This window comes from Paralichthys olivaceus, chromosome 2, assembly GCF_024713975.1.
Source record: "Paralichthys olivaceus isolate ysfri-2021 chromosome 2, ASM2471397v2, whole genome shotgun sequence".
In the NCBI taxonomy this organism is placed as follows: Eukaryota; Metazoa; Chordata; class Actinopteri; order Pleuronectiformes; family Paralichthyidae; genus Paralichthys; species Paralichthys olivaceus.
Window position 1 is genome coordinate 4,326,705 of NC_091094.1, and position 13,187 is coordinate 4,339,891.

Here is a 13,187-nt window from a genome sequence, read left to right on the forward strand (position 1 = left end):
TGAACTTAAATAACCTGGTTAATACAATTATCTCATGTCTTTGACATTGTGAGAAGTTTCAGATGATTTCTTCCGAAAGATTTGTCTTCAGCGTTTAACAAATATGAGCAAAATAACTGACGACAAGACACATTAAGAATTGGACAGACAGAAGACACCTTCTTCGGACAGACTTCTTCAGGAAAGGCTCTAGCATTAAGCATTAAAAAGGCTGCTGAAAACTGCGTACACACAGTAAAACAGGCAATTTGGTCAAAGGTACAGGCCTCTGTCATTTGAGGAAAATGCAGCTGCCTCATTATAATCATAAAATGTCCAAGAACATTTTTGTATTGTTGCTGTTGACCAGTTAAATAAAGAGATGCTCCAAATCATATCTTTCCTATAAATTACTGCCCTCCACCAACCAGGGTGGTGTCAGTCCCTCCACGTTTTACTGACATATTGAATTCACAATAATATAAATTCTAATCAGTTAATCTTTGATGTTTGGGCCCGATGTAGTGAGATTCCACACAGATGTTCCTGATATATCATGTTCACAAGAACAAAAAGCTCACCGTGACTTTTGACCAACAAAGTATAATCATTTCATATTTATCAACTTATTAAAGAGAACGTTGGAACCAAATTTGAAGAAACTTCCTGAAGGAATTCTTGAGCAATTGTGTTCACAAGAATAGGATAGATGGAGAGACTGATAACCTTAAAGCACAATGCCTCCGGCCACTGGCTGCTACTGGTCCGCAGGCATATAAATAAATTATGAAGTAAATGGAAATTCCTGCAGTATATATATATAGATATAGAAATAAAAGTGTAATGTTAAGGCCTGGCTGCCTACGTTTCCTTCATTGGCTGTCTGCTCCATGACCTTGCAGAAAACCTGTCTTTAACATGTGATAACTTGGTGTCATAAACATGAGGAGTCTGAAGATACGCCTGAACAAAGCTCCACCCACTCTGACTCAATTCAGACAAACAGGAAGCAAAACTTATTATTCCTTCTTCCTGAGGAGACACACACACACACAGGAATACACACAAGATAAAGCTCTACACAAAAACAACCACAGCCACTGAGAGGACAACCGCTGGAGGACACACTGGAAACACTGGGTTGCTGGAATACTGGAATACCTGAACTTCAACAAGCTGCCGACTGAGCCACGACTCAAAGTGAAAGTAAATCTGTAAGTCTGTTCGCTGGGCTTTCAGTTTAACTTAGAGACAAAATGTCTTCCACATCAGACGAGGATTTCTTTTGTCCCATCTGCCATGATATCTACAACGATCCTGTTGTCCTTTCATGCAGCCACAGCTTCTGTAAAGCCTGTCTGCAGCGATGGTGGAGGGGGACACAGGTAATTTTGTGTCCGTGCTGTAAGAGAAGATCGTCGAAGAGTGATCCACCTCGTAACTTGGCTTTAAAGAACCTGTGTGAGGCGTTCAAGAAGGAGAAAGATCGTAGAGATTCAGTAAAGTCTGAGGTTCTCTGCAGTCTTCACGCTGAGAAGCTAAGACTCTTCTGTCTGGATCATATGGAGACTGTGTGTCTCATCTGCAGAGATTCAAAGAAACACACCGGCCACACATTCAGACCCATTGATGAGGCTGCACAGGATAACAGACAGGAGCTGAAGAAAAACCTGAAGCCTCTGCAGGAGAAACTGAAGCAGTTTGAGCAAGTTAAAGGAAACTGGGACCAAACAGCACAGCACATTCATGTCCAGGCCCAAAACACAGAGAGGCAGATAAAGGAGCAGTTTCAGAAGCTCCACCGGTTTCTAAAAGAGGAAGAGGAGGCCAGGATCACTGCTCTGAAGGAGGAAGAGGAGCAGAAGAGTCAGATGATGAAGGAGAAGACTGAGGCTCTGAGCAGAGCCATAGCAGCTCTTTCTCACACAGTCAGAGTCACAGAGGAGGAGCTGAGAGCTGAAGACGCCTCATTCCTGCTCAGCTACAAGGCTGCGGTGGAAAGAGTCCAGCAGCGCCCCCTGCAGGACGATCCACAGCTGCTCTCAGGGGCTCTGATAGACGTGGCCAAACACCTGGGCAACCTGACCTTCAACATCTGGAACAAGATGAAGGAGATGGTCTCCTACACTCCTGTGATTCTGGATCCGAACACTGCTGACCCCGAGCTTGTTGTGTCTGGAGATCTGACCAGTGTGAGATCTGGAGGCCATCATCAGCTTCCGAAAAACCAGGAGAGGACCAAATTCTCCTGCTCCGTTCTCGCCTGTCAAGGATTTAACTCAGGGACTCAAAGTTGGGACATTGACGTCGGAGACAACAAGGACTGGGAACTAGGCATGTTGGGAGAGCAGAGCACGATGAACGAACGCCTGCAGGCTGGACTGTGGAGAATTATGTTCTCCAACAGGAAGTTGACAGCGTTCTCCACATCAGGCTTAGAGCAGGATCTGTCTCTGACGAAGAAGCTCCAGAGGATCAGAGTTCGTCTGGACTTCGATAAAGGAAAACTATCATTCTATGATCTTGACTCCAACACACACATACACACATTCAACGACACTTTCACTGACACCCTGTTTCCGTACATTTACACAGAGAGTCGCCTCTCGCTGAAGATTTTACCGTTGAAGGTCTGTGTGACCGTGAAACAGCCAAGTTAAAGATCATGATGACAGAGTTGGGCAATATGACAAGATCTACTGAGAGAGGAAAATTCTCGATTGACACAAATCTTTCTTTTCATTTGCCAAAATATCTTTTATATTTGTAATGAACAATGTAAAATTACAAAAAAAAGTACGAGGAAGGACCTCATGAGAAGTCTGGAAGCTTAAACTGTCAAAATCTGCTCCAGCAAGTTAAAGAGCGAAGAAACTGTTAAAAATACTTTTTTGTTGTTTTGTTGTTTATCTCCAATATTCAGCAGGAAACTTTTAAAATATGAACAATTCTAAACAGAGTTTGGTGGATTTGTTACAGCTCTTCTGGTTCCGGAAGCAGGGGATCATGGGTAATATCCACTGCTGAGTTGTGTTTCAGTTCAGTGAGTGGGACGACACAGTCTGAGCTCCACTCAACACATTGTTGTTGAAAACCACAAGCATGGAGACCAGACATGGAGCCCAACATCGCGTGCCAACAGTGTTTCTGCCGACGTCTTGACGATTGTCACTATAGCGACCCACCCCGAGATGATGGTGACGAAGCTGGGATGTCTTTACAGATTCTGTAATTTCTTTAATTTCTTTCTGTGATGTGAAGTCTTTTGACATTGGATGGTGTGGTGTTTTTGGATAAAATGATTAGAAATAGGTGGAAGGTCAGTTAACGAGGATTAGCTCAGGTAGGAGGGCAGTATAACTTCAGTGTTTTGTGTTATGTTATGTTGAAAATGTGAATATATAAAACTGATTAGATGTAAAGTAAAAATCCTTTTGTTTAACAGAAAGCAAATCTATAATTTGCGCGTTGTGATTTTTCTCAGGTTTAATTTTGAATTATTTTAATTTCGAGATCAATAAAAATAAAATCAAAAGAATCAATTCCTTTGTCTAGATTGTTTATTACCTTGTTGTCTTTGCCCCTGAACCTGGCTCCACCATACAGGTTTAAGTCTCGTCCCTCCAGGTCCTTGTAGAGGTGCTGACCCAGGATGAGGTGGTTTTTACACACCGTCTCTTCATTAACGCCCTGGAAGCAAAGTATAAATTAGTCGACCAATAATCTGGGATTTATTTATTGATCATTTCCTTCCTATTAGAGAGGAGGTGTTTCATGTGTTATAGATCAATCTGAACTGTCTCTATGTCTCTAATCAAAAATGTCTCATGAATATTTAAAGGCTCCACAATGTCACAGTGAAGGAAGCAGTTTAATTCACTCATGTTTATCTTTACTTATGTTTATCTGCTAACATTGTGGTGGCACAATTGCACATATTTCAGTGTGTGTTTTATTTGTGTGTATACATTCCACCTGGTGGCTCACTGTGGTAAAGGTCATAAATCCCACCTCCTCCATGTTAGTAGAGATGGACCAAATCAAAAAACATTCACATTTACACGTTCATACAATTTTCTCAAAGATGGATTCTTTCGTTTTAGTTAGTTCTTCACACACTCATGTATGCTCAAGTGTTTTAAGTTTCTGATGAGTTTGGTTTGAATTATTATTTAGTGATGCTATAAAATGAGGTGAAACGTCACGACTGACAGATGAAAATGACTCGTGATCGGTTACGTGATCACTACTGTGCTGAATAGTGGAGACGTTGCCTCCATGTTTATTTACATTCAATGTTTCTGTGCTGAGGAAAATTGAGGAGGCCATTAAAAGAAGAAGACAGACAGACAGACAGACAGACAGACAGACAGACAGACAGACAGACAGACAGACAGACAGACAGACAGACAGACAGAGGTTAACCTACAGTCAGAGGTGTTTTCATGAAAGGGATGAAAGCTGTGAAAGGACCATTGCGACTCAGCAGCTGATAACAGCCTTTCTCTGAAACACACACAGAAACATACTCCAAGGGTCACAGCAAAGACAGAACACCATCGCCACCACAATGACACCAAACTGAAGCAATCAACAACAACCATCATCCAATAATTAATGAATTCACAGTTTTAGATCCACGGCAAATATAAGCAGTTAATCAATAACTGAAGGAAAAAATCAGTGAAGTCAGTCGTTCACAGTCCTGACATGTTACAGTGCAGCACCAGACTGTGTCACAAGCATTTTCTTGAGTGAATTAGTGTTAGGTAAGAAGTTCTGGTTCTTTTACCAAACAGGGCGACGGCCCCAGTCAGATTTTCTCTCTGGTGTCCGCTCCTGCCGAGCTCAATGATCCGCTCCATCAGGTTACCATAGCAACGCCGACCATCCCCGATCTTACCTGCCTCACACACACACCTGAGGAAGGAAAGGTGACGGGCTGACTAATTACACTACAATGCACACATTCATGCAAACTAAACAAAGAGCTAAAAGACAGAGACAAGCAGTGTCTGACGTCAGCTGCTCGTGTAGATCTGGTTCTTGTTCTGTATCTAAACCGACAGCAGGTTCTCGTTGTGGGGAACAAAAGACATGAAAAGTGTTTGTGACTCTGACCGGGGTTGTCCATCCAGCTCAGTCTGACAGACAGCTGTGGGGTCACACGTGTCGGCTGAACAAGCAGAAACCAGCTCACAGCCAAACTCAGGACTGCCACCTACAGGGGACATGCCAGACATGCACTCACAGCTGGACTGAGAGACAGACACACACACACACACACAGACACACACAATGTTAAAGAAAATAATTTAAAGAAAATTAAATTGTATTACAGAAAATCAGTTTTGTTCCTGTACTGAGTGAAAAACAGTCACATTTTTGTCTTAACTTCACATAAAATTCTATAAAATGTGGTTGAACCCGATCGCTCCTGGCTCTGGAGCGCTCCTCACCTTGTTGGGTCCTTTAAAGACGCACACGGTAGAGTTGATGGGACACCCTCCATTATTCTCTGAGCAAGGGTTTCTGGGTATGCAGATCTTGCCGTCACCCTGGTAGTCGGGCTTGCAGACGCAGGTGACCTTTGACCTCTGTGAGGAGCACTGGGCGTTGACGTCACAGTCTCTCGCTGAACAATAACCTGAACAGGAGAATGAAGATTATTTACTGAGTCCAGATGAGACCTGAAGATTTTTAACCCTCAAATATAAAAGAAAATCAGGATTACACACTTGTGGTTGTTTGTCTTCACAAACCACAATTCCTGAGTTACGCTGTTAAATACATACATTTAAATTGGTTTATAGAGGACGAGATCAGCAAAAAGCAAAATTTAATTCCAATAGCTGTGTTTTGTTCAGTAGATGGCAGTCACTGTGCATATTTACCACATAAAGTATTGAACTTGCACACTTTACACTAAAATTTCAAGATTAGGACCTGAATCAATGAATAACACGACTTTATACCTGTATAGTTTAGGGGTTTAATTACTCTTTACACTAATGTTCATATAAAAAGAGAGAAATCTCAGATGAATGTGGAGCAGCTTGTTTACTTGCGCATTTGCCCTGTGATGTCTTCTTGTATCCAGGCAAACATTCACAGCTGGCGGTGTCTCCCTCTCCGCTACAGTATGAGTAGGGGTTGCAGTTGCTGCACCTGGAGTTCACTGTCAATAACACAAACACAACAGCAGCAGTGTGAGCAGCAATGGAACATGATACAAACAGTATACGTGTACATGGAGCAGCACTTACTGTGTCTCTGAGAAGCTGACACCCTGAAAACAAGTTTGCTTTAATCATTTAAAAAAATCCTTGTTCCCTTTTGACTGTTTCAGTGTCTCTGACAGTGTAGCTGCTGAAATCCAGTGAATTCATCTAGTCGTCTTTAATTATTAGGGTGAACCACAGACACTTGTGTCCGTCTTTATATCCAGTCTTATGGTTTACACTCCCAAAGCAGCAGCGAGCACTTTGTGGCCTGTTTTTCCACCATTCTTCTGAACCCTCAGGAGCTTGATATGCAGATATGCATATGATATGGTGAGAAGAAGCTCTGCAGACACAACTCAGAGCTGAAAATACAACTGCAGCCTCCTCCTATGTTTGGTCTGTGGGGGATAAATAATTGAATCCATATCTTTACTCAGGGTGTAAATTAAATTCATCCCTACGAGTTCACAGATGAATATTAATCAGAGATAAGGCCGCTCTCCTTCTATTCGAGATGAAAATAAAACGTCATCAGTGTGGATGATGAATTAACAATACAAGGGATTAAATTGCTAATTCTACTTACTGACATTATTATTGTGGAAATTGTATTTTATCTCTTAGTTTGATATAAATGTAGGCAATAACTTTCACCTACAGCAATTTTTGAGTATTTAATTTTCTTCATCAAAATAGAAAGAAGTCAGATCATAATCAGAGCAACTGAGAATTCATAAGTTATACAATTTAATTCAACCCAGTAATTTTCAGTTTTACAGTTTGAGCCTTAAATGTTTGGCGATGTGATGAATCCAGCATTTCTTGGTCTTACCTTGGTCACACTTCTTCCCGGTGTACGGCGGCTGACACAAACACTGTCCGTCACCCTCAGGACCTTTACTGCACAGTCCATGAACACAGTCACACTCTGCACAGATACAGCCACAGACAAAGTGCAGGAACAGTTTATCAAACAGCTTTGAGGAGTTTTTGCTGCTTTGAAACAAAATATTCAAATCTGGAGTTTATTTTCTCCACTTTGACTGAAGAATCACTCGTAGGAGCTCGGAGGTGAGGAAGTAAGACAGAGTTTACCTTTATCACACTTTTCTCCAAAGGCGTTTGGATTCTTACACTCCTGACAGGCAAACCCAGAGAAGCCGTCCTGAAAACAGAAACAGTTTTTTATTTTTGAAATTGGTTTTGTAATATCATCACAACATCAACGAGATATTTATAAAAAAAAACATTCTTCCCCTCCACTCTCAAACACAAACTAGAATTACTGCCCAGCGCAGAGGCATAAAAAGAGGCAGGAGAGGTTGGCTGAAACAATCCAGATGTTACGTCAGTGAAGTAAACTGACAACTGGACAATATATCATCAGTGTCAGTATTTAGTTAAGAACATGGTCTCCGACAAATGCATAAACAATACTGCTCTGTGAACTCCCGACAGATACTGACATCACAGACGCACGTCCCGTTGCCCAGGTCTCCATCCAGACAGGTTCCGTGGAAGTTACAGGTCTTCCCTGACCAGCTGGGACAGTCTGCAGACAGACGGAAAGACAGACAGACGGACAGACAGACAGATGGTCAGACAGACAGACAGACGGACAGACAGACAGACAGATGGACAGACAGTAAATTAAGTTATTAAGAATTAAGTTTGAGCTTAGTTTCTGAGATTGGACATTTTTCAACAGGCATATTCAATGGACTAATATAACCACATTTAACAGGAATCTAGCAAATCCTAATTTCCATTTTAGCTTTCCGTGTGTGTGTGTGTGTGTGTGTGTGTGTGTGTGTGTGTGTGTGTGTGTGTGTGTCTTACGGAGACACAGAAGTCCCCAGTGCTGTGGGCAGCACTTTGGCTGCATGAACCTCTTCACACAGATGTGCTGACATCCTTCCAGCTCCACATCGAAGCTGCCGATCTGCACCACGTAACTACAGCACACAGCGAACATGAGGTCAACAAGCTGCTTCATCCACACATCATATTACAACTACTACAATCATACATGATGTTGAGGGGAATATAAAGCTCTGGAAAACATAAAATCAACACTTGACACCAAGTGGCTGGAAGAAGAGGGTGAGAAGAGGGGGTATTCAGTTGGTCGCAATATGCAACTTGACCACTAGATGCCACTAAACCCCAAACACTGAACTTTTAAGTACAGTATTTGAGTAAATCTACTCAGTTACTTTTTCCTGCTGCCAGGTTTGTACCTGCAGTTTGTGGTGCCCACGCGGCTGAAGCCGTGTGGGCAGCTGGAAGTGGTGGCGGCGGCACAGGAAGTGCATGAGGTGTGCAAGTCCAACCTCTGTGAGATGTCACATCGACCAGGAGGAGGAGTCTGAGGGAACATACTGCAAGTACTTAAAAACTGTATCGGTAGAATACTTGAGTAAATGTACCATGTCGTATTTAATCACTTAATATTTTTAAAAACAGAGTTAAGCCGTGTAAAAACAAGCTACACAGACAGTTTAACTAATGTGGGGGAAAAAAAGAGGCTGTTTCCTAATCCAGGCCACGACAGCAAAGGTGTGACTCATTTGGAATTTTAGCGTGAACAGAAGAGCAGTCAACAAGTTTAAAACTTAAAAAGAGTAACAGTGGCAGTGAAGGAGAAGTTGAGGATTCATGCTGCACACTCATAATGCAAAGTGTTGGACAAATTAACAGTTGGACCTGATGATTGAGGGAGAGGAAAAGTTAGAGGATCACAAAAATTCATCCTGAGGAGGAAACAAAGGATGGATTTCCATCCAAAGTCAATTCTATAGTGATTCTAGAGGTAAAGTCAGGGATTCACCAAAGTCATTAAAGATCCATCCTCCGGGAACCATGAATATCTGTACACAAATAATAAAAGTGTGGAGCAGACAACACTGTCATTCATACACTAATAGAAGGACTTGCTTATTTCATTATCTTCAAGTCACCATCAGAATAATCAAGTCCACTGGTGATAGCAGCATGTTGACGTTTCTGTATCTGCCTGCAGAGACATATTTTCTGATGTGAGCTTCAAACTTAAGGCCAGAGTTTTTTTGAGTTTTGAGATTTGATGTAAATGCGCTGACATGTCGGCCTCCATGGTTTCTCTCTGCTGCTGCATTGCTCCAACAGATCATCCTCACATTGAACATTTAATCCCAGGTGAGGTTCTGAAACCACAAAATAGGGGAAGGCCAAGGGGCTAATTACCTCACACAGAATGGCTGATTGCCACAACAATGACAATTTTGTGAGACGTAACTTCTATGATTGGTTAAATCTGCCACATGGTCTTTCTGTAATCACTTCAGTCGATTGTTGAACCTTGGTATGAAACTGCCCCGACAGAATTCTATCAAAGATTTGATTCAGAGTTTTAGATTTAGGATCAATTGTTAAAGGAGTGCTCCACCAAAGTCAGTTTGATGGTTTGAACCGGTGTAAAATACTTCCTGTGCTTTTAGAGCAGAACCCTGATGAACCCTTTATGATTGATAGGTCCAGCACTTTCCTCGTACATTTGCTATTCATGTTCCCCGATGAATGAACCATTCATAAAACAATCATTCCTGTAGGATACACAGTAATAATTCTAATGATCTTATGATGCTTGACCAAGCACCATTGTCAGGCTGAAATTTCAAATCATCCAATACTCTGGTTTATGAATAAAGACCTGCATAACTACATTTCTATCAAAGAAGGGTAGAGGGGTCGTCTAGTAATCAGAAGGTTGCAGGTTTTATCCCCACTTCCTCCAGAGAAAGTGCTGAGGAGCAGCACCAGGGAACCGCTAGCTGTTCCTGGTGCTGCCTCATCCGTGTGCAACACAGTCATACAGGGTAAAATGTTTGGTTCGTCGCTAAACTAGAAAAAAGCCCGAGCACATGTTTAATACTGATGAGAAAGTGTTAACATTCAAAGATATGAAATAAAACATTAAACCTGTTCAACATCAGCATGTTAGCATTGTCATAGTGAGCGAGTGCTCGTATACCAACATTAACATTTCACCCAAGGCCCTGTTGTGCTTAACTACAGCTTCACAGAGGCTGTGATCTGGATGCAGACTCTTAATACTTTGTTGAAGCAACCTAAGAAATCTCTGGAGCACTCTTTTAAGGTTTCAGGTTTTTGTCGGGCCCTCAACTTTACCCCTTAAATATTCATTAAATGCAAAAGTTAAGCGGAGTCTGCACGACCTCAAACTTTTCATTCATCCAGTGAGCTAAAATGATTCTTTGCAAACAAACACAAACCATCTTTGAGTTCAGACTGTGCAGGGAAAACAATCTGTGGTGTAACAGCATTTATCAGATGAAAGGAATCTAAAGGGAACAAACAGGTGTCACAGGGTCTCAGTCTGATGGGGTGTAAAGTGTGTTACCGGTTGTTGCAGTGAAGTTTGCAGGCAGAGGAGCAGCAGCAGCAGCAACAGCATGGCTCAAAGTGTCACATCCAGTGGAGAAAAATAAATCCACCAATCCAGTGTCCTCCTCAGTCAATAGGAAATCAAAATCAGTAGAAAAAGTGGAATATGTTTCACAGCAGATTCAATTTCTCCTTTAGTTCAACCTGCTGTACGAGCTACAGGAAAAAACACACCGATAACGACATCCTCTGAGCAAGAGTAACACACCTATTAAAAAAACAATAGAGGAGCAGCAGCAGCGTGTGCAAGAAAACTGAAAACAACCTGATGTCTGAGAGAAAAACTGAGAAAACAACTGAAAATATAAAAAAAATAAAGAGGTACAGGGTGGATCCAGGCACCCAGCGTTGGGATTATCAGCTCTGTTCACAGCCTAAAGGCAACAATCCCTGTAATCTGGGAACTAACAAACAAATAGCACACAACTTAACTTTCAGATCAGCGTCCTGTGAGAGGGAGAGCAACCAGAGGCTGGAGTGACTGCTGGCGTCTTTTCCTCTAGTCTAGGAAAAAAAAAAGAAGAAAAAAAAAACCCCAACAGAAACTGGCACCTCCTGGAACCTCCCAGCAGAGGTCATCTCCTCCTACTACTCCCCTCATAGTAACAGCAGCAGTACTTGTAGTAACAGTATGAGTAATGATACAGAAGATACCAGCAGTCACAGTACCAGTATTGTGGCAGTAAAAGTAAAGAAAAGTACTACTCTTCAAATGTTCTGAACTGTTGTACATAAACATGAGTACCTCTCTGTACACAGTGACTGTTTAATTAGTTACACGTGTACTAATGTGATCCAGTACAACTGTTCTGGAATAAAATGTATTTTTACAGTGTTACATTAATGTGCAGTTCTCGACACCATCATAAAATGTGTGAACGCATCTATCTGCTTCAGTGCTGAGGTCAAATGTAGAGATGGCGTTGAACCAGTTGCACATTCTATTCAGAGGTGATTCTGAACCTGGAGGATCAACAGTTAAAGGAAACACACCAACCTTTAGTTTGAATCATTTTAAAACTGATTAGAGAAACTACTCACTTCTGGAATTACTTTTATTTTTTCTCCATTAACCAATTCGTCATCTGGTTTAGGTTGGTTTTTAATTGATTAATAGTTTCAGCTGTAGATTTAATACAAAGCTTTGGATTTATTATTACCCCGGTGCTGGTGTTTGTTCTGTCTATCTTTTGTAATTGACCTTTTCTTACACAAGACTGAGGACGTGAGATCTCTCCCAGAATTATTCTCACTTGCTGTCCGGCTCCGGTTTTTGTTGAGCGGGTCAGAAGCTTCTGTGAACAAACCTTTGGATATGAAACTGAAGAGGATATAAATATATGCAGAGTGACAGAGAGAGAGAAAAGTCTTTAATTGCTTCTACTGCCGTTGCTAAATAATTGTAATAACAGGTATTCAAATCTTATAAGAATATATATGAGAATGTTTGGTCTTTGACTGTGAGCTCGGTCTGAAACGAGAGAGCGAGAGATTGTGAGAAATCCTCTCTCTTCCTGACAGGAAGTTTGGAGCGGAAATCTCTCCCGGTCGTCCCAGTGGGGCGGTGTGATTTGGGCGGATTTCCTCGTCAGCTGACACAACTCCTCGTTCGTTCTCAGAATGAAACAAGGACAAATGTAAAAGCTGTGTTTCTTTCCTGTTTTATCTTAGTTTGATTTCGACTCAACAGACGACAGACCGATCGAGGTGATTCTCACCAGAGGGAGGTTTAAAGGTCAAACTGCAAGCAGTCAGAACAATGGCAGGAAGCAGGCTGGTGTTCGGAGGCTGTCAGTAAACCACTGATGAGATTTACTGCCTTGCTCACTGGTTCTTCAGCAGTAGAGAAAACTTTTTGACTGTTTTGTTTTACCTTCACAAATATAGCTGGCAATGCCATTCATTTTGTAGGGAAAAAAAAGTTTTGTCTTGGTAATTGTGCAAGAAGAAAAGTTAAGAGATCACCAGAGTTATTAGCAACATTTTCGCCGCTGTCTGTTTGTTGATTGGTTGTTTTTTCAGGAGAATTATGCAAAAACTACTGAACTAATTTCCACAAAACTCACGGAGAGGATGAGACATGGAGCAAGAAAGAACTCATTAAATTGTGGCGACAGGTATCTATGATTTGGGGAAAATTGGTTTGGGTTTGATTAGATTTGAGGGAACTGTTGGACCTTGGCCAATTCATTTTGAGGGGATATCAGTATCTGCAGCAAAACTATCAATCTATCAAACAGTTGTGGAGACATTCAATCACATTTCATGATCCCTCGAGGAGTTGCAGACACACAAACCAACATTGATGTCTGGAGTTAACGCTTCTAAAAAACTAAGCAAAATCCTGAACCCTGGGTCAAATTTGACATGTTTGGACGGAATCTAGTGTCAGTTAATGATGATTTCTAAATCTTTATTCATAATGAGAATACAGACTCGAGAGAATACGCACTGACCTCACAAGGCTTAATTCAACACGACCAAAACTACTGAAGCTCTACCGCACGTTATAGGACAAGAGTGTAGAGTGATTTCCTC

At 41.6% G+C, this 13,187-nt stretch overlaps 2 protein-coding genes and 1 long non-coding RNA gene across 3 annotated transcripts in view; 2 read left to right on the forward strand and 1 right to left on the reverse strand.

The window, feature by feature from the left end:
* The window catches only part of stab1 (stabilin 1), a 44,594-nt gene extending 33,412 nt beyond the window's left edge, over window positions 1-11,182 (reverse strand). The window contains exons 1-12 of the mRNA XM_020096853.2: window positions 10,606-11,182; window positions 8,444-8,571; window positions 8,043-8,158; window positions 7,670-7,755; window positions 7,299-7,368; window positions 7,036-7,131; window positions 6,044-6,157; window positions 5,439-5,626; window positions 5,101-5,237; window positions 4,772-4,899; window positions 4,409-4,485; window positions 3,547-3,669 (exon numbers count right to left, since the gene is read on the reverse strand). Coding sequence (XP_019952412.2) covers window positions 3,547-3,669; window positions 4,409-4,485; window positions 4,772-4,899; window positions 5,101-5,237; window positions 5,439-5,626; window positions 6,044-6,157; window positions 7,036-7,131; window positions 7,299-7,368; window positions 7,670-7,755; window positions 8,043-8,158; window positions 8,444-8,571; window positions 10,606-10,659 — 1,317 coding nt within the window. The 5' untranslated portion in view covers window positions 10,660-11,182. The remainder of the gene's footprint in view (window positions 1-3,546; window positions 3,670-4,408; window positions 4,486-4,771; window positions 4,900-5,100; window positions 5,238-5,438; window positions 5,627-6,043; window positions 6,158-7,035; window positions 7,132-7,298; window positions 7,369-7,669; window positions 7,756-8,042; window positions 8,159-8,443; window positions 8,572-10,605) is intronic.
* LOC138405937 (uncharacterized) lies at window positions 961-3,521 on the forward strand. The gene is made up of 2 exons (XR_011239598.1): window positions 961-1,193; window positions 2,959-3,521. It is a non-coding gene; the product is annotated as an uncharacterized lncRNA (long non-coding RNA).
* LOC109635576 (E3 ubiquitin-protein ligase TRIM35-like) lies at window positions 1,187-3,521 on the forward strand. Its single transcript, XM_020096855.2, has one exon. It carries the CDS (start codon window positions 1,236-1,238, stop codon window positions 2,637-2,639), a length of 1,404 nt encoding a protein of 467 aa, XP_019952414.2. The 5' UTR covers window positions 1,187-1,235; the 3' UTR covers window positions 2,640-3,521.
* Window positions 11,183-13,187: the final 2,005 nt, after the last annotated feature.

Bases quoted from the DNA above. Each gene is read 5' to 3' on its own strand.
- LOC109635576 (XM_020096855.2), top strand. From the start codon at position 1,236: ATGTCTTCCACATCAGACGAGGATTTCTTTTGTCCCATCTGCCATGAT.